This window comes from Enoplosus armatus, chromosome 11 (genome assembly GCF_043641665.1).
Source record: "Enoplosus armatus isolate fEnoArm2 chromosome 11, fEnoArm2.hap1, whole genome shotgun sequence".
Classification (NCBI taxonomy): domain Eukaryota; kingdom Metazoa; phylum Chordata; class Actinopteri; order Centrarchiformes; family Enoplosidae; genus Enoplosus; species Enoplosus armatus.
Window position 1 is genome coordinate 18,600,419 of NC_092190.1, and position 24,960 is coordinate 18,625,378.

General features: G+C 40.9%; 1 protein-coding gene across 1 annotated transcript in view; it reads right to left on the bottom strand.

Annotated features, from left to right (window-relative positions):
- Nucleotides 1–24,749, bottom strand: part of lrp1bb (low density lipoprotein receptor-related protein 1Bb) — a 219,538-nt gene extending 194,789 nt beyond the window's left edge. Inside the window, exon 1 of the mRNA XM_070914847.1 lies at nucleotides 24,659–24,749. Coding sequence (XP_070770948.1) covers nucleotides 24,659–24,749 — 91 coding nt within the window. The remainder of the gene's footprint in view (nucleotides 1–24,658) is intronic.
- Nucleotides 24,750–24,960: the final 211 nt, after the last annotated feature.

Genomic DNA, 24,960 nt, shown 5'->3' on the forward strand with positions numbered 1-24,960 from the left:
AAAATATATTTTAATTAATAATAAGCGATGAATGGGAAATGCATCAAACAGCTGTGAGATATAAAGGGGTTATGCATAGAGGCTTATATTCTGTTCTAGGACATCCCTGTTCTTATCAAAGACAGAACTGCTGGTCTAGTGCAGTGAAAAATGGAAAACGTTCAGAGTGTGTTTACTGAATCTGTTTTCAGCAGTATGAACTGGTAACAACAAGACAGATGGAAAATTGGCTATGGGATGTTAATGTCAGGCCTACCTGATTTTCTTTCCCATCAGAGCCACAATCTATCACACCACCGGCCTTGCTAATGATCTCTGACAGACTGACAAGGCTTCTCTTCAGAGAATTCTCACAAAAAGAGGCACGTGTATTGATCAGCAGGCTTCCAAATAGCATCCAGCTGATGCATATTTTATTAGTTTGCACAAAACAAAACAGATGCAGAACAATCTCATTTCCGAGTACTTACACACACTGAAATTGAAATGTCTCTCAGCAGAGATTGCAAAAGGCTTGGACAATGAATGCAAAGGAAACATGTGACAGAAAAGCTACACGGTATGAGAAGCTGTTTCCCTTTAAGGCTTTGCTTCAAAAAGGGGACAAATACACAGAGGCTACTTGCTGTTGGACATGAATTTAATTGTCCTGGAAACTGCCCTTCACTCCCTCATAAGGAGCCCAAACCTGTGGTCCAACACGATAAAACACCAACAGTGACATTCACATTTTCATAGATAGTCCCGACTCTAGCAGTAAATATGTAGGATTTCCTTTTACACTTGCTACCTCAATACCTGAGCAAAGTCACTTCAAGGTGATACCTTGGAGAATAGGATCCTGTGACCTATTGACTTTGTTCATTATTAATTCAGTTTCAAGCTTACAGCAGCGGCAGCATCATTTCAGAAGCAGAGATGAGAAATTGGAACAGCTGGAGGTGTAATACGGTGGCTTTTCTCTTTGGCCCACCTGTCAATACCCACACCAAAAGATGGAGGCTGCAGCGCACATGTTGGGTCAAGCCAGAGTGCCACTGGAATCCAAATGTTTTCTATGTCCATGAAAATAAAGTTGAAAGTTGTCATTCAAGTAAACTGTCAAAGCTCAGGAGGGGATCCAACTTTGTTACCAAGTATGCTTCCTCTCGCTGTCAGACATTGTATTATTTACCATTTCTCACACACCAGAAAAGACTCTAGAAAGCAAACAATGCAATATGGCTCAAAAAAAAGTCGATGACAGACGAAGCCATTATCGTTGTGCAATTAGATATTTTCTCTTTTTGGGGAGGAGGGATTTTTGTCTGCTGCCAGAATGTTTCGTGCCAAAGCGTTATTAAAGACTGCAGCAACAGCTGTCACCACAAAAATAAATGTTCCATGCAAAGCTGTAGCTTTGATGTTTGGAATTGAAGTCTTCCACTGGCTGCATTGCCTTCACAATTTATAAAGGAAAACCTATCACCAGGAATGGCAAGACACAGGCCCACTGAAACCTGTGGCCATAATGCCCACTGAACAGAAAGCAAACATTAATGAAATTTCAGCCGGCTGTGATACGAGAGGAGCGGCGTGTAATGACTGCCTTGGACAGTCCGTCAACAGATCTATAAAATGTTTTTACTGCTCAAGATAAAGCAATGTCGATAGAAGGGGACAGATGTGCTGCTGTAAGTGCATGTCAGCTTTGTTCCACACCTCTGTTTTAGTGACAGGCCTAACCTTTCAACACACCTGACAGCCTAAATCTGCCTCCTTTCGCTGGTTATCCTGATGTTGCTTTTCTCCTGCAAAAGACAGTAAATCACTAACAAGCTCAGCCTGCAGGAGAATCTTGACAAACACTTTTCTTTCAGTCTCCCTATTTGCCGTTCATATACACTTTAATGAATACTTTATAACACTATATTGTACTTGTTAGCAGATATAAGTGTCTATTAATGAGTTTGTCAACAATATCTCTTCCTGAGAGCACCCATAAGTGGGGGCTGGTGTATAAACAGATAAAGAAACATATAAAATATGTATCTTCATAGGAGAAGTTTTAATTATTGATAAAGACAACTATATACCAGGCCTGGACAATGAACAGTGCAGGAGGAAGAGAAAAGGTGGAGCTGAGAGGGAGCGCATTTAAAAGAGAAAAGCCCTGGAGGAAAGTGCAGCTAAATGCTGCGAAATGACAGATACGTTCACAAGAAAAGGACATGGTTAGTGCTTGAAAAACAAAACTGAAAAAACTTGCTAGCAGGGCCACTCTCTGCACATCAAAATATCACAACTTCCCTCCCTGAGTTGATTCTATGTTTCAAAGCCTAATAAATGGTATCAACACGTAATTGTACTCCATGGAAAAGCAGAAAAATATTTGTTGTTACTCTGTTCTGTCATGTGGAAGTGATCCAGTTACTCAGAGCTAACACAGCTTCTTAATGATCAACACAAGTCAGTCAGCTCTGAGGAAACGCCAGGTGCAAAACAAACACCCTTAATTACCGAAGTGCAATTGACTAACCCTTGAAACTGAGGCTACTTGGCTGTTTTTAACTATTTTGGACGCGTTTGTGTAAGTAAAACTAAAAAATACTTACTGGCATAAACAGTAGACAGAGAAAATGTGCAGTATACATGCTCTGTGGCTCTGGGCTGACGTTAGATTTCCAGCCTGAATTATTATCCCAGCCCTATAAATAAATCCTAATATCTGTTTACACCTACATTATAATGTGCTATAAACTGTTCATTAAACGTTTCTATTTCTGTTATACACAATTGGGATTACACATATGAGTGGCATATGAGCTATGGATTTGTAATACAGCTGTAGTGCGGTCAATAGTACGAAAAGTAGCACAGATGTCAGGATAATTATTCAATGTTCTGTTTAGATTTTCGGCTGCAGAGGCATTCAGAAGCCGTCAGTGATGTGAAGATTACAGTCCTGGTACAAGGATGACATCTGACAACTCTGAAGTGACACGTTTGTCAAAACACATCTCATAAATATTCACTGAATAGCTAATCTCTTTTGAAAACTACTCAGCTACAAGGTAAAAAGTCCAACAAAGAAGACGTTCATGGAGAGACTTCATAATAAATTAATGTGAAAGAAACAGGCTGGTGTTAAGAGTTACAATAATGTTTTCGATAATGCAGTGAAATGATATATGCTTTCATGTATCCCTTTCATTTTTTGTATTAATGATTTAACTACTGTTGCTTATTTTATATGTTTATACTGTATTTGTCTTCCATACCACTAACACTGACAAAACTACTAAAATATTCAACACATTGTTCTTTTGAAATTTAATAGACTATAACTAACAATAATCAAATGACTGAAATGTGACTGACACTAAATCACAATTAAGTACAGAAATGAACAATGGTTCGACATTATTAAGCAGCACTCGGTTTATCCCGTTAATATCATGTAAAATGTCAGCAGCAACCTCCTATTGCAGCTGATTGAATTGAAGCTAAATTTCATCCTAGCATCGCCGCCACAGGATTGCACGACCTCTGTGCTATCCAGAAAATGGTGTGACATGAGCACAATGTAACCCCAGAGAGGTACTCCATCACTATACGTCTGCAGATTAATGGCTGAAAATGTCACAGGGAATAAGGTCACGCACCAAGAGACCTGGCTATGAAGACACATCTGAGCACTTCCCAGTCTGAGTTGCAGTTCCATGGTCCACTGAGAAGCCAAATGTGCTGCTGTCAAACCCTGTCTTGCAAACACACATATGTGCACACACACACACACACTTAACACCAGCATACTGTGGCCTCTGTGATGAGGGAGGACAGAGACAGGGTAGACTCTTACATGGAACATTAGACATGATTAGAAACCATTCCCTGGAATGCCTCCGTCACTTCGATGGCACAGCATATACAGCCAAGGCACCGGAGACAGTGAGCACATTCGTCACTGCAACACATGACACAGCACAATCTTTGCAAAAACTTTGCTGATGACACCATGAGCCAATGTCAAAGTCAATAATCTAGCTTACTTCAACACAATACTGGGCCTTACCACATCCAGAAGAATCAGCCAAATTACAGAATTTCATCTGTTTTTCATCAAAACATACATTTGTTCTGCTTTGCGCCAGAGCATAAGTAGATGATGCTTATCAAATGGTCAGCCCATTCAACACTCTGGTCTCTAATTAATACCTCCACAACAATTTCAGATCCTACTGCATATATTCTAAAGAAGGTATAAACCCATTTGCAGTGGAATTTCTAGAAAAAGCCATATTGTAAGTTTGAGCAACTGTGACGACGTATGACTTGCCTCAGACTTCCAACTTGCATTTTGTGACTGATGATTTTATTATGTGCCAACCAGTGTAGTAGATGAACATTATCATCTTATCCATCAAAGAAATCACTTTTATTTCTGCCTGGAATATCCGCTTACAATACTAATGTGAAATCAGTGTCAAAATTGAAAAGCTACATTCAAAACAGTCCTAAAAGTTCTCTCTCATGTGGCACTTCTGACAGTCTCTTAGCTATGTTGGTGCTGAAGTGCCTTGAAGCAAGCGAATACTTGGCTTGTCCTTGCGCTTGTCAGAATAATGGAAATGTGGGCTTTATACAATACAACAGTAGTATTTGTGCAGCACTCACAATGTGATACTTAATTTGTAAACCTCCTGCAAGTACTATGAATAACCTTACACGGTTCTAACACAAGGAGAATATTGAACATCAGGTTATGTACCTCCTTTACCAACAATGCTACTTAAGGAAAAAAGTGAGGGTTACAACGTTTCGCCTCCAACCAACTTAAATTAGAGCATAGCCTTTTGAGTGTTAGTGTGTGTCCATGAGGCTTATAGTAAAGTTAAAGCAATACAAACTGCCAAGCTAGTGTGTTTGCAGTAGAGCGAGAGCAGCAATATTCAGTGTTTTATTTGGCACGAAACAGGGGCCAGGATATCAAGGCAGGTTTGGAAAAGAGGGGGACATTTTCAGTCTTGTGTAAAAGTGTGAAAGTCAGGCTGAACTCTCCCTCACTGATGAATATGCACTTTTCTCGAAGTCAATGTCGAAGGCTCCTTGCCACCTGCCTCTGCCCTTATGGCATGCCACCTGGGACATCTTAAAACAGGCTTCAGTGTCAGCTACTACTGGTTTCCTTCAGAGAAGCACAAGACACTAATGATGGCCAGAGACAAGGATCATTTAGAGCTGGAGAGTATTCAGTCAGGATCAGCAGTTTTCACACGTTTGACTACAGGTCAAGGATTTCCCCGTCACTTTTAGAATCACTATCATTTATAAATACTGTAATGCAAATATTGTTCATATTGATACATTTCATTAATCAAATTATACACTGCAGCCCAGTGCTGTGAAAAAGGGCTATCCTATAAAAGGTACTGTGATTGGGTGGTCAGGCTGGGGTGGGCTGACAGGGAGGAAAATCTTTGTTTTCCCAAATCAAAATACGTACTCAAAGGTATTTGATTTGTACTAATTATGTTGATGTTGTTTATTTCACCAATATCTATTTGTTGAAACATTGTGATAGCTGTTGAAGTGCAATTTTCTCTGAGACAGAGGAATAGTTTCATCAATAGTTCCTCTTTGATTGAATTCCAGCCTCAATAAACCTGCAACAAATCAGCATTTGCAGACACCCACTAAGCAACACCATAATCATGTTTGGACTGAGAAAATCAAATTCTCAGTCAATTATCTCGGCCTCAATGGAACTGATAATGGTTGCTCTTAAGCAGTAATTTGGCACCGTTTAAATGTAAACACAATGTTTCACGCTGAATGTGTTGGCTCAGTGTATCAGGTTTCCATTTTCTGGTCCAGGGCCACTGTTTCCTTGGTGGGCACTGGTGGGGGTGGGAGACAGGACGCTGGTGTACAGAGGGGTTCTTGGACTGCATTAACGTTATCAGTAAATCCCATCATAGTCACAGAGCAGTAAGCTGCATCCTGTGGCAAGGCCCCAGCTCGTCTCCTCTGGCATATTCTGGAGCCAGAAATGATGTGATGAAATCACAAAGGCTGTGTCACACCAACTGAAGGCGGTATGTTGTCTCCTAGTCAGTCAGGATGACAATGGTATATGGTACGACACCTACACAGCCTTAAAATACAGTGCCTCGCTGTCAGACGTAGCAACAAAAATCATTCCATGTCAGAGTTTTCTGAATGTGAAAAATTTGTGGCATTGTTGCACATGAGATAAATGCTAAAATCCCCAGTCATTCACAGTGACAGAATAGTTGAATTTGGAGTCTGAGGCTCTGATTTTTCCAGTACAACTCCTGTTTCTTAAAAGCTACTCTACCGTATACAACATCAGTTTAAATGAAGTGTTTGCATTTCTGCATTGTTTTAATTGAGAGATCCTGAATCCAAACCAATTATTGAATAATAGTAACAACGAGACAACTAGCAGCAAATGTTCACACTTTATTTTCTGTATTACATATTAAGTTAGATGTATTTTTAATTTCCATTTTCGAAAAAAAAGATAAAAAAATTGGTTGCTGTTCAGCCTCCAATTTAATTATGCCAGGTCAAACCTTGTTTCTCTTTGACTATTTGATGAAGTCTTGCTGCTGTTATTGCTGTAATTTATATAGTATCAGTATGTTACATTCTTGTTACATTCATACATTCTCTAGGAAAACTAGAAACACTGTTCTGCTTTTACTTTCCTGAAGCAGCAAATAGCCCAAAGCTAAAAACCACCCTCTTTGACTTTCTTACTGACAGTTTTCACTAAAAATAATGAGGCTTATGTCAGCCAGGAAAGATGGCCATTTGACTCATCTGTCAATAGTGCAGCCTGAGGATCAGTCGGTTGTTTTTTCTTGCCATGCTACTCTGTATATGAAGCTCACTGTTTCTCTCAAATGACCTACATCTTCAATAAATGCCCTGACCAGAAGATCAATGTAGAAATGCCCTCAACAAGAAGGCAATAAAATCCAACAATGCATACGTACACAAGAGCTGTTTGGTATTTTAGTGACTGGGTACTTGATCCTCTCCTCAGCATGGGCTAGTGTTCAGTGCTTTTTATAGAAATGTAAATAAGTATTGCTCGTGTTGAAAGCACAAAACACTATCCTTATTCAAAGACATGTGAAAAGTTCCGGCTGTTCATGCCAGCAGCAGGGTTTTTCATGATGTTGTTGTTCTTATCACTGCTGCACATATTGCACCAATCTATGACCACGTTGAATGTGGACGTTGCAGTCTCCTGCTGCTCTTGGCTGAGTGAAATGGTTCACAGTGTTTCGACACTAATATTTCACCCTCTAGTTTCCCCATTGTACAGCTTGATTCCAGCTGTTCTAATGCCTGGTGCCTAGTTCTCAGAGTATTTATTGAGATTAACAGCTGACTGCATATCCTATGGAAGTTATGATCCCATGCAGTGAGGGTAGGACTCCACTGCACGTATAATAATATCACTAAGTCTTACAAGCACAATCCACACAAACATAAGTGTGCATGCAAACATGCGGTGGCCACACACACACTCGTAAACCCATACAGACTGTGGTGCAGTTCTATTAATAAAATAAAATCATCATCATGTTAATGAACAGCTGGTTACATTACTTTCTTTCTGGGTGGTTAAGTCATCAAAGTGATCCAGCTACATATTGCTATATCTGCTAAACACTGAGCAACAGCTAACATTGGATGGCACAAACTGTAGCTAGTGCGGTAGATAGCAATAAAAATGTAAGTGCTAACACATTAGCCATAACAACATTATAGAGTTCCAAAGTGGTGGAGTTAGTCAGTGCCTCCTACTAAGATTATAGAGTTAAAGTAAAGACCAATGAGTAGATGTGACTCCCACAGAGAGTTATCACCAATCTCTGCAGCTCTTCAAAGCCTTTCTGCCGCTTCCAGGTCATTGTTGGTTTTATGGCTCCCAGATTTACTGTGTTCAGACTCAGCGGTCTCCTCCAGGAACAGCAAGCAACTGTTTTCACCAAGAAAGCTCTGAAAGACCCACTGTGCGCTACTTTAGCTTAGTCGAACATCCAGCATCTAATGTTAAAGACCCAGATATCTTTGACAAGAGACCAAAAGAAAACACTTACTTACACTCGTCAGCTGGCCAGAAAAATGACTCCAAATGTCTGCTATTGTTGCTCCATGTCTGCTGGATGTCTAAGTAAGCAACTGCTTGTTAGCCGTAACAACTTTATAGTGTTGAAAAATGGTGTAGTGATAAAAAATGAAAGTGATAAAAACTAGAAAACAATTGCGAGCAGTGACATGGTTGATATAGTGTGCCATGGTCGTCCTAGTTTTCCTTGAGGACTCACACCCACACAGGTGTTTTCACTTGCGCTGGCTGATTAGACCTCTGCTCAGATTAAGGATGGGCGGAGCTATGCAGGAATTACATGAGGTCACCAAAGTTAATGCACCAATAAGAATGTATATGTTGAAGGTATATGTTGTCCCACCCTAAGAGGGAGAGTGCGGGAAATATATTATATATATTTAATGTCAGCTACCATGTCCATATATATATATGGACATGGTAGCTGACATTAAATATTGAAACAGGAAGCTTTAACATAGCTTTATCCACATTCTTGATTTCATACAAAGTCAATGCAACTTTCCCAAAACATTCTCTCAGTGTAACTTTGTCTGTGTGTATATATGAACTTGTGGCCTGTATTGGGGAATTCTTGCTTTCCTGAATACTGCCAGTGTAACGCAAGCAGGACTAGCCATAGTCTAAAAAATGCATCCCGTCCAACAATATTAAAGATATAAAGATAATACGGTGACAAAAAGTGAGTTTACAAAAACTTCCACAACTGGCTAAATTGTCAAATTAAGTTGTTAAATGAAGTTACTCTTATATTCTCCATGAATAACCATCCAATACAGCCACAACCCACAATCATTTAGCTCAACATGCGTGTCTATGCCATGCTCTGTGCATGTGTGTAGGAGTGGGGTGAGCTGCAGACTTCTTCAAGAAGATGCAAATATCAGGGGAAGGTATATTAGGTTGAGAGGTTGAGGGATAGGGGTTGGTGTCATAAAAAACAATGTTGTTCAATGTTGTTATAATACAAGAATATTTGCACAGTAACAACTTGAATATCTTTCTTTCCGCCTATGATATGTGCAGTTTCATTTTGGGGTAACTATCATGGGGTAGTGCATACAAGTGCTACATAAATAAAGATTATTTACTCAATAACAGGATGTTCAATTTCAACATTCTGAACAAGCTTTGGAGGCTTCTGTGTTTTGTCTCTCCTCTCAATAATAACATGTCTCTGCTGCAGTCAGACAACCGGCTTTTTAAGAGTTATAGCATTTCCCAACAACAAACAATATTTAAAAAAAAAGAAATATTGCTGGTACACCTCCAGCTATGTTTGATTTTGACTCTGATTTCCAGCCTTTCATTTTAATCACACAAGGTGATTCAAATCCAAATCTGTTCAATTGTTTCATGTAGAGCTACTTACATGAAGGCAAGACTGCATTAACGCTAAGTGTAAACTCAGAATAAAGAAAGAGAAAAAGTTACAGTTTTTCCTCATATTGATTGCTCTGAAATTAGACATTTTGATGAAATTACATATACAGAATGAACATTTTATAGTGACCATTTCCCCATTTCTGTCCATTTTGTTTCCTCCGTCGACCATCTGCAATTGCTGGCCTGTTAATGATGTAAATTAGTGCAGAACTACAAGTAGAAATGTAATGCCGACATGTCTCATTACACAGGGAGAGTCAGTATGATGGAAATTACATACATACATAAACCTGCTAATGAATAGTACAAACAGCAGCATTTTTCTTATCAGAAATCAGTTTTTAGCTTATATTTGAACATTTCCAAATACAGTATTTTATATGAATTTGAGAATTAAAACAATTTATGTTAGAATTAAGACTTAGTTAGTAAAAACGAAGTTTCATTTGAAAGCAGCAAAATTATGCCACAGCCGAAAGAAAATATGTTCAAAGATTGATATATAAGAATACAGGATAAAAATGATGTTAAGTTACTGTTATTTTTAAGAAGGCACTTCCATTCAACAATTAAATGAGAAAGAAAGATGGTCTAAAATACATTTTATGTTAATTGCACAATCACTAAAAAGACGCTTGTAGTCTTTCTTTTGTCTAGTTCAACTTTAGTTCTCTACTGCGTGTGCGTGAACACACATCAATATGTAATGCCACAAAAGGGCAATCCCATTTTCTTATCCTACCAATTGACAAAAAACAAGGATGCAGTGCTTTGGCTGCTGTTCCAGAGGAAGACAGAGAAAGAGCCACACAGGGATGAGCTTTAAGCTGTGTCTCCGCTCTCCAGAAAGTCATTAGGTCAGAGAAGTGTGGAGGATGGTCGGCGAGGGGCCTTTAATAATGAAGAGCTTGTGTTCCACAGGGAAACACCGCCTGGAGCAGACATTCACACTGAGGCGGCTATGGAAATGAAAGAGTCTGAGGTGCAGAAAGGTCCCATCACGCCTCTGAAAGAAAAGGGTCTGGATAACACGCCTTAAAGTGAAAGTTGTTTGATTTGCTTGATAGCATTTTAATCTCTGACAAAACCACACCCTAAAATCTATTTCTCATCCCTCACTTTCTGAAAATCACAGATAAGGTCCAGGCAATGGACACAATTTTAATTTCCGAGAGATTACCAGCTGTGGAAGTTATCAATAGAACCCACAAATTATTGAGAAAAATAAGCAGCATTCTACGTCAAAATAAGCCTGCATTGGCAGGAAATACGACAAGCGAGGAACCGGGCACACCAAAATACTGGGCAGATGCAAATCTCCTTCTGGGACTCCCAGGCTTTGAATGAACATCCAAATTTAGGACTTGGTAGAATTTAGACGAGAAGACCAACAGCTCCATTGGCTGTTGCACACCTGGCACATCGTATATTCTCAAGCAGCTCTGCAGCATTCATGTCACAGCGTGAGAAACAGGGCTTGACTATCAGATGACACATTCATAAGCTCCTATCACACCAGAGCTGACCTGTGCAATAGGCTGCTTTTTTTTTGAGTTATAAGAAAGCAACATTCTTATTCCTTACAGTGTCATATTTCTTATAATAGAAATGGCAACTTATCCCAGCATTCACATCTGCAAAGGGATACTGTTATATTAACAATTTTTGCCACCAAGAATGCACCGATCCCACGTCTTCTCTCCCAGTACAGACTCCAACACATACTCTCAGGTTATTGACTAAACTCAGCACTGATCCGAGACCAGGGATTTTATTTCTTTTTAAATCTGTAAACTTCACTGTGTGGAACTAATTGGGATCATTCTACTATGTGTAAACTAACAAGAGGCTGTAACTACACATCACTTCTGAACATTTGTGCACCCATAAAAAAAAACTAAAAAAAAAAACTGAGGAAACAGCATTTAAGGCAATAGTTCCTTTGGGAAATACACTTCTTCTCGCAGAGGGTTAGATGAGAAGATTGATATCACCCTCGTGTCTGTCCATTAAGTATGAAGCTACAAGCCGGGAGATGGTTATCTGAGCTTACCATACAGACTGGGAGCTTGTTTCATATGTAAAAACAGTGTAACCAAGCTAACTGTTTATCTGCTTTCAGATTTTCTTTGTGTTAAGCTAAGCTAACCATCGCATGGCTGTAGCTTTGAGCAGTATTGATCTTCTCATCTAACTCAGCTTGGCAAGAAATAAGGCTCAAGATACCTTTATTAGCCATTATACATAACAGGGGTGCACAATGAAATGAAAGAATTAAAAGAAAAATGTGAATAAATGTGAAACAATTTCTTTAATTCACACCTGATTGAAACCTGATCTATTAAACAAGGTTAGTATTGCTGCTGAATCATTATATTGAATCAGTGCGTCCCTACTTGTCACCACAATTAACAATTTAGCCATTGCCAACTTCAATTCTGGCAAAGACATCACCCTGAGACCTCCTTAGGGATACTGTAACCACAGCGATAAGGGACATGTCCTGTGTGAGGAGTGTCTCGGGCAGACAGATGCTGGAGCCTGACCTCTGATAACTGTGTCAGGGAGCCTGGCGTGATGGCAGAGAAATCGAAAAGGCTGGTGCACTCACAAGACCCAGGCTGCCTAGAAATATCTCCGCAGACTTCATTTGTGGATTGCGAGCTACTACATCAGAGACTTCAGGGAGCCGATACGCCTTGTCCTGACCGACTGTTATGAATGATGAATCTGAGCACTGAGGTAAATTTGAGTCAGACATGAAGTTGTTGGTTAGCTGAACAAGACTAAGGTCAAGAAGAGAGTATCTAAAAATGAGAACTGTCATGTCATGCATGCCACAACTGACGATGACAGCCCTTGAAGACACTTCTTTTTGCAAGAATGTTTATTTTTAGAACAGATTTTTTTTTTTTTATGTACTGTAGTCACTTTTAAGGAGCTTCACAGGAAAAGACTTGACACATCTGACAAGAAGATGTACTTGTCAACACATTTAATAGGCTGCTTTGGTGAGCTGCGTCTCAGGAGAGGTCGCTCAGTTACAGAAGCCACTTGTCAGGTAATTTCTACCTCTGCATAAGAGATTAGGGTAGGAGTCACACAGCCAATTACTGTCATTACAATGTCTCACTACATTAATGCAAAGAAGACAGATCCAAGCTGATTGTTGTACAATCTCAGAGGTTAATAACAGGGGGCAAAAAGTAATTGTCATACATTTGATTGAGCCACAAATGAGGCACTTTAAGAACAATCACCACTAAATCAACACTCCGTCACATTAGTCAGCTTCATCATTAGGCACGGCTTTTGGATTTATTGCGTCGAATAAAAGTCAAAATGTAAATGCAGACAGATGTTATTGATTTTGGAGTGTTTGTGATTTATATCTCCTAGTAACCTGAAATATTAATTAGAGAGATACGCTTTGTTTCCATACTGTATGCAGCTTTGCCTAATTCAGAGAAAATAAATAATTCAAACCCGAGCTGAAACAGTAAGTCACTTAATCAATTGGTTGATCGACAGAGAACTAATCGGCAACTATTTTGATTAGCGAGTAATCGTTAAAGTCATTTTTCAAGCAAAAATGCCAAAATATTATATATATAATATAGTTCCAGTTCCTCAATTATGAGCATTTTGCTGCTTTTTCTTATGTGATCAGAAACTGAATATCTTTGGGTTTTGAACTGCTGGTTGGATAAATCCGTGTCTTTGATTAAAATGCACTGGGCTGTAAGGAATTGTGGTCGTTTTCACATTTTAGACCAAAACCACAAAGTGAAACTGACACAGTGTTGTCAAGGTTGGGTGACTAATTGTGATGCTTATCACTTTTCTTTCTAGGAAAGTACGACCTATTTTCTCTATTGGCGTTTCCTGGTTAATGAGGATAAAGCGATTCTCTAATGATCAGAACAGATGGGAACTCTCTGCTGGGACGTACACGCCACAGTCTTTGGCTTCAAGGGCTTGAACAATCACAGCTGACAACAATTCATCAAACATCAAACTTTTTTCAAACTGAAAAACTCTTACGCTAACTGCTGTTTGTACATCAATATGGGCCATTTCAAACAGTTGCTTCAAAAGCAGCAACACCCATTACAACAGCAATTACACCTATGTCACCAAACAACCCTTGTGCAATCTGTTGCTTCGAACAAATTAGCATGCATAATGCACATCAACATAAATGTCACCCCAGCATGAAGAAATAGATAATGTAGGCTTCCGTCACTTGACAGGGATTAAACATTTCCAAGAGGATGTTGCACCCTTTCCATCGCTTTCTTCTGCCCCTAAAATGCCTTTGCTAGTGCTGCCTGTGCTGCCTTCTGTTCAGCTGGCCCCGCCACACTGCAAAATGTGCTTTCCTAGAATTATGCCTCTGATTTTTATCCACTGAAGGCTATTAATTCCTTGGCCAGGGATGAAAAGAGGAGCAGGACATGAGGGAGAGAGAAAAAAGACAAGCAGACAGAAAAAGAGCATAACAGAACCCTACACTGTGTAAGTATCATGAGACAATAATGTCAGACAGTACAGTCAGTCCACAGTATTAACCTCACAAGCGCCCCGGCTAAACACAACCCAGCCTTTTTACATTTGCAGTTTACATTGTGTTTGGTAACACTGTCTCTCAACAGGAATAAAACATGTTTGAAAAGAGCAACACTCAGCATAATTGTTTGTTTGCTGCAGACAGGACTGTAACACATTGCCGTGGTAATACCGATCACTTCCTTTGAAGAAGCTGCCAAAAGTAAGTGGATTTTCAGGTGCAATGTGTTCAAGAATGTGTTGGAAAGATAACTGGCAATATGGAAGAAGTTAGCGGTGTGATCACTCCCCTTAGTATTTAAAAAGTATCTCTGCTGTCAGAATTTGGGGCATGGGGCAATTTTCCATTGAGAAAACTTTATATGACACACTTCTGATGTGTCAATGGGGCCAGATGAAATGAGAAGATACCAAATCACACCAATCCGGGGATACGGCAACAAAACAACAGGCGTCACATGTCCTCCACAAACAACCTCCATTCTATAACAAAGCAGGGGTTTATTAAATCTTGTCATGACCGCACGTAACTCCACATTTTCAGGGATCACCTCTCAATGACTGTGACTGTGAGCTAATGTGTTTCCAATAGTTGAACACTATCCTGGTGTGACCTTTACTTTATAAATTTCAACCATTGATTGGCCACCTCCTACTGCATGAAGTTCAATTCACACCTAATTACTGCCGCGTACCTTCCCTCAAACAACGGATTTTCACACACACATCAGACACACAAACACACATAGACCTTTCTTCACAGACACATTTATTAAGATATGAATTTCACCTCAACTGGGTCAATGCACTCAAAATATTTCACACAGATTTCTAAATGTGAACCTAGCTTTGTGGCTGAGTGGCATCTCGCAGTCTTTTTTGTGTGAATTTTAAATGCTTTTCAAGTGGCTCAGGTTATATACCAAGTCCAAATACATGCAAGTCTGGTGAAGTGGAGACCCTAAACTGCCCCTTGGTGTGAATGAGAGTGTGAACGTGATAGTCTGTGTGTTAGCCTGACATAGACCTGTAGCATCTCCTTGTCTTTCCATGCCTTTTGCTTATTGCATGCTGGTATGGTTGGCTAAAAATGGATGCTAAGCTGTTGCTGTTGAAAGCGTATGAACAATGAAACATTGACAATGAAACAACAGTATGAAATGTGGGGACCAAACAGATTATTGATAAAAATTCTGTCAAAAAGCAGTAATGCAGAAGGGATTATTCTGATACCTAATCTGAGTATCAGTAAGCAACAGTAGTTATGATGTCACCATGTGGTTATAGAGTCCGTTTCCATGGCAGAGAGCATGACTCTCGTAACTGCAATATGCAGTTACAATACCATCACAAATATTTTAAAAGCTAATATTTTAAAGCTCTGTAAAGTTTAATATCTTGAAAAAAATGCTAAATTTAACTATCACAAGTTACTACCCATGAACCTAATTCCCCTTCCATATATGCTTATATACGAGGTGCGTCCAAATGTTACTGCAGAAAACGTTATCTATATTGTTTGGAAGGTTGAGTTTGGACCGCATACCCACCATCTCTGCTGTGGTTTTGCACCATATTTGAAGGCTGTTAATCAGTGTGCGTTTTAAAACGTAGTTACTGTTACTGTCGTTACTGTAGCTCTCTGTGGAAATCCTTTCAAAAGCTATTGTTGGCTTGTCATTCTTTGTCTTAAGTCTCAGGGAAAGTTTGCCAATGGAATTAAATAGGAAAGATTCAGGTATGGCACGGTGTATTTAAAGGCATGAGTAATCATGTCAAAGTAGGCAGAATCAACATTGAATAGAAAAAAGAAAGAAATGTGAAAAATGAGCAAAACATTCCAATTCCAATTCTTCAATAAAAGAAAAAAAAGTGGCCACTAATAGTTGACGTGCCAAAGCAACAAAAGCAATCACAGGAATATACTCTCTAAGAGAAACATATTGAATCTCAGTAAGTCCGGTGGGGGTGGGGGGGTTATTTCTCTGGGGTTTTCTTCTTGGCAAGGGCTGTTTCAGGAACAAGTGGCCCTTATCAGGCACTGAGCAGTGAGAGATACCTGTGACAGCCGACATGTTTGAGGCCCAAGTGCTTAATCTCTGGTCTCCGCTTCGGAGCAGTGAGGCACATCACTAGAGCAAGAGGGAAGTGACTGCACGCATTTCAAATCAGCCTGCACGAGAAATGGAACGGGAGAAAACCGCATAGCATGAGCGCCGCTCTAATCGTATCAAAGACTTCTACAAACAAACATGGGTGAACTGTGATTGATGGGAACGCAGTTAATAGGACTCCCAATCCAACACTGTGTGAGAAGGGAGGAGTGGCGGGGACCAGAGATCAATAGCAGCTCGGAAGCATGTTAGGGAATCATACTGAATCAGATTGATGACAGCTGGTGGTGATGTATTTGGCAATCTAATTTTAACACAAAGTAACTCAGTGATAGTGCTGCCACAAGACTGAACTCAATCCTCGTAGGCCAACAGTATCACAGCTGTTGAGAGTGAATTGTGTGCTTGCTGCAGGTGCAAGTACTGTAGGGGCAGCAGTGCGGTTTTAACTTTGATTTTCAATTCATGCTCTATGCCATGAAAGTGCATTAAATTATTCATCTTTAGTGGCAATCTCACAAATATTTAAGGCCCCAAAAACCTCTTTTAGTGCACTGTCAGGCTTGGACATAAGACTTAGACTGGCTCCTCCAAATTGATATTGAAAGAATCAGACTGGCAGACATTCTCAGTGCAGCCCAAAAAGTCATAGCAGTTGACAATAAACCGGCTGCACATTTGATGCAGCCACTCGTTGCTTTGCACATAGGCGTGAAAAGAATGCCAGTAATTTCCCTTTCTATCCTCCATCTAACTGGACTGGACTGCAGTGAGCTCTGCCAGGAAAGCCAGCCACAACATAGACAGGGCACAGACATTCATTTTAGAAAAACACTTAATTTGTGTATGTGTGCATGTGTTTTCTGTGTGTTCAGGTGTTTGTGCGCATGGTATACAATATGCTGCTTTCTCTGAGAGAAAGTTTGCCTTTGGCAAGTTTGGTAACCAAGAAACCTGCGTGCCTCATGTAAATACTGCACACCATAAACTGCCCTGCATCTTCACTAAAGATCATTCCACTCGGTGCATTCATCTTCGGGTTAATGGCTGAAATATACTGCAGCTCTTTAAAGGCAATGGCTTGTGAGAATGACTGAAAAACAATTCAGGGAAAAAAGAAAATATCTTCAGTTCTGTGGTTAGTTGTAACTGCAGTAGTATTTTATGGTTAAATCCATAAAGAAAAATTATGGATTATTGCAGAGGTGTACATTAAAATGAAACACCTCGATTCACCTTAATTTCTCAGTGCGCCAATTTCTCTTTTAATAAGAAGGACACAGCGCAGCATCACCAACTGGCCTTAGGTTTGTCTGCTGAATGAAGCTTGTTGGGGGATGGATGAATCCCTCCCCTGTTCTGGTTTTCTGGGCCAAGTCTGCATGATGGGGCCCTGAGCCCTCGGCCTGTGCCAGGTGGCAGCTGGGAGAGAGAGTCCCCAGCCAGGCTTCAGCAGCCCTCGCTCTGGTCCTCTGGCCACCGCCGTTGCCACTCGGGGCTCGACACCAGCACTTCTGACCTGCAGATTGGTCATGGTCCGCCAGCAATGGCCAGTTTTTCTGAGCGTCTGCCTTTTGTCCACATTTTATTTGTCCAGGCAATAAGTGCAGGTGTGTCCCACGATTCGGCCAATCACCATTTTAAAACGATGCTAGAAGATTGGTTTTCTGCAAAAATTCATGGAGCTGATCACAACCACGAAGTAGCACTGCAACACAGCAGAGCATCAATCTCCAATCTATTCACGTAAATACAATTCTGCTGTGTATGTATGGACACTTAAATGTTCTCTGTCCACACAAAGTGATGAAATCTTAAAGTATTAATCAAAGAGATGCTAGTCGTTGGGTCTGGGCCACAGGCTCAGCGCACACAAGCTCATGCATTAATAAGGGGATCTCCATATTGCCAGTTTAATATTTGGATGCAAGTGTGCCAAGAAATATAACAGCTTCTTCAAACAACAATGGGCAAACTCTCCGTGCAGGCTGAATTGCTCCCACCAAAGGCAACTACCTCCTCACCACCTCACACATGGATAAGGAAAAGCCCCCTTAACTCTTTTTAAATGAACAGTATGCTTCATCATGTCAACGCTGACAGCTCATTACACTAATAGAACGTTTTCTGTGTCATTTTGTCAGTCTGGAGACTTCAATAAAGCACAGAACAATAGCTAAACCACTCCACCAAAATGATTTAGGTCAGCCAACAGCATGCCAACCAGTCAGCTAATCAATCAAAACAGCTCTGTCCTTTTTGCAAGGATAGACAACCGACATCGGTGATAAAAAAAAGACTAGCCAGTCAAGTGTAAGGTTAAACTATAAAATTGTGAAGTTAATGCTCCAGCTCCGTCTCTCTCTATATATATTTGAACAATACTCTACACCACCTATTCCCATGGCAACTCCACCTCTGCAGGAAAGGTCCCTGCTACCTAGGTATTTTGGGGAACGTTTGAGGCATACAATGCAGTGCACATGTTAGCCAAATGGTCAAAAGCTGAATAAGTGAAAGCCACAGTTGCAGTTCCTCCAGACCAGTCTAGACAGAGTAGAACTAGGTGAGAGCAACAGTATGGTCTAGAAGGATCCACTGCTGCTGCATCGAACATCGTCGGCGCATGCCGAGCACACAGCGTCACGCAGGGGGCATCTCCTTAGGGTGCTGCCTCCATCCAGCTTGCAGCTCACCCTTTCAAACTGACAGACAGACTTTTTGCCTGAGACGGAGACACTTAACCCCTTGGAGACATCTACAGAAAGATGTTTTCGCTCAACTCAGGCCTCACTTTTCACACCCGGCTGCATACTAACTTTAACCTTTACTATCCAGGCAGTCCATGGCAATCTGCACTGCACCGCTGTGCCACAGAAGATATACGGTATAAGACTGCTGCATAGTTTGTTAATTTGTGTTTCAGCAGATGGTCTCGCTTGTGCATGTGTGTAGGTTTTTCGCCTTTCACAAGGGACATTACATCACCCTTACCATTTCATTTTATGACGCATTCTATCTTATCCATCACCCACTAATAACCTCATGCTCAACTCGACTTGTGCGAAGAGTGGTTTATCCCGCCACTGCCCTTATGAGCCCCATTTTCATTAGCATATTTGGCAATAAAACAGTTATGCTTTCCTCCATTAATAATTTATCTACACTTTTTAAGCAAGCAGCCATTTCAGTACACGGCTGAGCCCAGCGCTTGGATTCAACTCCTGCAAGATGGGGCTTCTCTGAAGAAAGACTTATTGACTCATCATTCACATTTTGAATTATGTAACATTTCAGAAAAAAAAACCTAATATGAAACCTCATGTCACCCATATAATTAAGTCTGCCCACAACATCAACACTAATACATCATGTGGGTCAAAAATGTTGCTCCTCCTTCCATTGGTAATCAATGCCACAAGTCAATTTACAGCCAATGGCTTTCACAACCTGAGTCAATCCATTACTGATTCAATTGTAACCCATTAAGGCTTTGAGAGGTAATATTAAAGGTGACACTATCAAAATCCAATGGCTTCATTCAATAATCTACAGGAGTCAGCCCAGCTCCGCCATCACACTGCGCACCATGAGAAGACGTGTGGGTGCTGCTTCACTGCTGCGTCCTGGAGCTCGAGGCCATACTTCACCTCTGCCCTGAGATAGATGTAAGAGCTCAATGGCAGCAACACTTAGCTGACATCACCGGATAGATGTGTCAGCTGTTTTAATGTCTTTTCATAGCTCGTAAAGGACTGAATGCAATCCTGCAAAAAAATGCTATATAAGCACTTAGCTCAGACAAACCTCAGAAAACCAGAAATGACTAGTGTGTTTGAAGTACTTTTGGGGGAATAAAACTAGACATTGAGGTTTGATAGAAGTGCTTAATTTGCTCATGTACAAACTGAGGCTGACCTTCTCAATATGTTACCAGCTGACAGGCTGCTTTGACGACTTGTCTGGTTTTCCAGCCAAGACAAACTTGTGAAGCAATAGTCAATAAAAAGCACCTGAAGTACAGAGCACGGGACATGAATGCCAATAACAACACCAGCCAGTGCTGACTTATACTTGCACAAGAAGAAACACAGTGCTGACTAATGCATCACCTCCAAATGCAGACCACCCTCCCCTCCATCCCGTCCTCTGCCTTCATGTTATTTACTCTTTCCAGCTTTAACTGGAATCTACATGTGGTTTCTCCAATCACTGGGTGAAGACAGAGTAGCTGGGTAAGTGCAGGCCACCTTCCGTCCTGAGGATCGCCTTATGCTGAGGTGGACACTTTTCGATGCCGTGTCAGAACAGGATGTGGACAGAAAATCGAGCTACAAAGGAGGTCTCACAGCTGGCGGGCTCATTTTGTGTTAATGCTTCCCAGAAAAAGACGTTACAACAGCTATGAAAACAGAATTCAGTCCAACTTTTGAAGGTCAACCGTTAGTCACTACCCAGCAGTTCTCCTGTAAAAACTACATCTTGGTCTTCATACAACACCAAAATGCCTCAGGACCATCACAAAAAGTATGATTTTTGGTCGTTGCTAAAGGCAAGTGATTTACATAATCTACATTTGGTTGTTAATGATCACGTCCGACTGCAATTTAGTGACCAATTTCCTGCTTCCAAGCTATCTATTAAGTGAGTGAGGATACAATGGTGACATTAAGTAGAGTGAACATTTATTTATTTAACTCAGCAGCACTAAGGAAGCAGAGTTATAGATAGTCACTGTGCAGACGTCAGAGATTATTAATGCCCAAATCCCTGATTTGTAACATGGTGCCCCTCGCTGTAACAGCAACAGTCTGGCTTTGATTACACAGCGACTCAAAGGAATGAGGACAATCTTTATCTCTAGAAGTAAAGGAATGAATACGTGACATTATCATGATCCATGAAAAAAGAGCCTTTGTAAAAAATCTTTTTGTGCCTAAGAAATATTTATCAAAACTATCACATTACTTACTATTATTAAAAGGTCATAGTATTTGTAGTATTAGGGATTACAAGACATCCCTATATATAAAAAATAAAACATTTATAAGACATCTTCTGGTAACAAATGTACAAAACCAAACAAAAAAGATCAGTTCTAACATGAGTACTTCTACATGCTTCCAAATAACATATATTTATCTGCGAAATATCAAAACATTGTACATCCCATAGCAGAAGAAAATAAGTGCTACAGCCTAAAGTTTCTCCTGAGGCTTTTCCCCTCCTCTCCCAGGCTTCTTTCCAACTAACTGGCTGACTTTAAGCGGCACTACAGTGAAGTAGTGGTGCTCTTCCATAAAGTTAGGGGACTCACAAGAGACACATTTAAGAAAGAATGGTCAAGATCGAAGCAGCACAGACTGAAATATCCTGATTTCAAATCCCTTGTATGGGTCCAAAAACACTGATCCTACAAGTGCCATAATGCAATGACATAATCAGGGTCATTTTTTAGAAAGCTCATCCAGGGCCACTGAAGACATTACACAACTGTTTTAACAGGTTGAGTTGTACTCCTTGTGACGAGAAAACTGAACTTCAAATGTAAAATGACTGGAGTGCCTCTTTAAAATTTTGGTATGTGAAAAACCAACTCAGTCATTGTGCATCATCAGTGTTTAAAAAAATCAATTCATGTTTTTTTAATTACAAAATAAGGTATTGCATGGTTCCCAGGACAACAGAAAGTAAAATGAAACTAATTTTCTATATCAATGAGGTTGTACAATGAACTAATCAGCATTTCTTCTTTCATTCCACTGAGTGGTAAAATACCAGATTTCAACAAGGCACATTACTGTAAGATAATTCACTTCTTGGATAAACTATATACAACATGATTCTCTGTACTATATTCATATTCTATGATCCTAAACATATGCAGTTTTGGTTTAGTCCATATGTTGTTAGCGGTACTGTCAGTTGATCTCAATATGTAGTTTTCTTGATGTAAAAAGATGAATTTGGAAACATATGGTGACTCTTTTTCTAAATGTGAAGGAAGCCAAATTTAAAAAGAAAAGCTATAGACTCATTTTACAGTAATCTCTACTGGTCAACATACTGCACATAGACACTGAATGACTTCTCCATCATCTAGAGTTTGTGCTGGCCTTTGCGCACATACACACCCTAACACACCTAGGCACTCACATACACTTGTGAGATACTATCTCGCTATCTCACTTAATTAGCTCCTAAAGGCAACGTTTCCCTGCATTAGTGCATGGACCTATCGGTGTGTCTTCCACTATACTATCATCTTTTAAATGGGGTATACATTTCAAACAACCTTGAGCTGCTTGCAGTAGATGATGCTTATCTGGTGCCGAGGTCACTGACTGAGATCAAGGGTATTTTGATTTAAACAAAAAATTACAATAAACAGGCAGCATTGTGGTGTGTCTAAATTTCTCAAGCCTGCCTGATGTTTTGTCAGATCAGCAGTGTGTTGCCATGCCGGCCCGGCTCGGCCCGGCCTGGCCAGGACGGCCTGCTCAATGTTAGATGGACACAAGTGATATGGGGGTGGAACACGGTGGCATTTCAAAGAGGCAGTACCGTTCTATGATTGAGCTCTGGAAAAGCTTCAAACTCATGCAGAGAAAACCACGGGCCCACTACTTGGCATTCAACGTAACAACGCTGCAACAGCAAAAGCAAATTAATTTCTGAGTAATTAGGCTAACAACCAGCTTCGGTGTCGGAAGAAATAAGAAATGCTATTATCATTACCGTCCATTTAGACACAGCTACGAGAGCTTTCATTTATTCTCGGTGCAAATGCAGAGGAGCAGGACGGCAAGATACAGGTCCCAACTATAATTTCAGATCTGTGTGTGTGAGTATATCTTTGCTTAACTGTTCTCAATTTAAATATTGCTGTACTAGGCCAGATGAGACAATCCAACGGCACGTACTTCTTCACTTTCATTCAAGCTACACTAATAAGCTCAGTGCTGCAATGCTGACGAACTCCAACAGTCTTTTTAAAATTTCAGGTGGGTGTGTCCCCCCCCTTCTCAGAGCAGCAGCATCCTGAGGGAGTTCAAGAGACAAATTCATCTTTTCATTTCATGCACAGAGAGAGGTAAACAGTGTTTTTCTTGCCTACTGTGATTGCCAGGCAAACTCTAAGTCCCTGTTCTCCACGCTGTGTTGGGGGGGGGGGGGGGGGGGGCATTTGGTGACATTTGGGACGGTCTCACAACAAGCCAAGCAGTCTTAACTCTCATTGCTATGCTGGGAAATGAAGGAGTGGGGGAACTGTGACCTCGAGGTCAGCAATCACTGCATATACTATGTTTCACAACAGTTTTTTTTTGTTTGTTTTTAAAAATTGCTTCATGTAACTGCAATCAATCTGACACATATGTCCAGCGGTCAGCTTGTCTCTTCTCAAATGGGAGCCCTGACAAATTCAAAAGCAGGACAAAAAAGTCGAAGGAGGCTTTAAGCTTAAGAATAACTATTTATGCAAAAATTCACATTTCCATTCTAAGTAAGTAGCCTACTGATTTTCCCTCCTTTGAGGATCCATATGGTTAGAAAACGTGCATCTGTGATACTTTGAATACGTAACCCTTAACTGTAGCTGTTGAAGATACAGGCAACATGAACCGAAATGTGCTTGAACTCGATTATGCAAATAAAATAGACAAACAGGTGAAGTGAGTTTGGGTGGCTTTACCCTCAATCGAGACTGCTGATTGTGGAACAGCACTCAGCATGGATATAGACATGCTGTCATTTTGTGACAGAATTCAAATTCAGACATGCAACAGTCAATATGCTGCTCAAAAAACGACTTCGGCGACATCACTGTGAGTTTGCACACCGCACTGTAGATCTAGAGTTGACCGTGCAGAACTAGTCCCATCAAATGCGTCTCCGTCCGATGTTGAGCTGATCCCACGGCAGCAACACAAGGCTACAGCCCGGGGAGAGACACAACACACTTACAAAAAGGCACGGGGATATTTTCACCTGCTGCACTGTAGGATACAGCGCTGCTACGCGCCTGCAGTCAGACCCACTGAATCTATTCTGGATCCCAGCAGCATCAAGACTGTTCCTGAAGATGCACAAAATGCAAAAGCTCCGCTAAATGCGCAGGGCAAGTTCAGTGTGTTATTATAGGGCGCATAATAACACAGGACGCATTATAATGCAACATTTCAACACCCTGATTGGTAACCACAGAAAAGATGCAGCCTTCCAATGTGGCATCCCACACTGGACTAAAAAGAATGACGAGCAATTTCAGGTGATCAACTCCTCATCAATCATGAATTGTGCTATTGAAGGAAAATAAGAGGTTTATATCCAGCAACTGCACAACATTTGGCGCCCGTAACAACACCAGACTGCACTAAGACGGCCCGCGGTGCCAAGTTTCACCGGACTGCGCATCCCCGACGGCCCGGTTCTCCCTTACCTTTCTCCTCGTCCGACACCGTGGAGGGCTCGGCGCACGGAAATAATCCCGAGAACAGGGCTAGGAAGGCGAGGAGAAAAAACTCGGACATGTTTTCGGAGAGCGGGCTATAAAGAGCCGCGGTGCGTCTCCTGGTCCTGCTCCGGCTCCGGGTCCAGTCTCCCCCTCCACCACTACCCGGTCGTCGAGCGCCGTTATTCGGTGATGTCCAGCGGAACCGGTGGCAAGAACAGTGCAGCGCTCCCCCCCGCTCCGCGACACATGCACACCGCCTCACCCGCTCTGTAGGAGCGAACAGATGC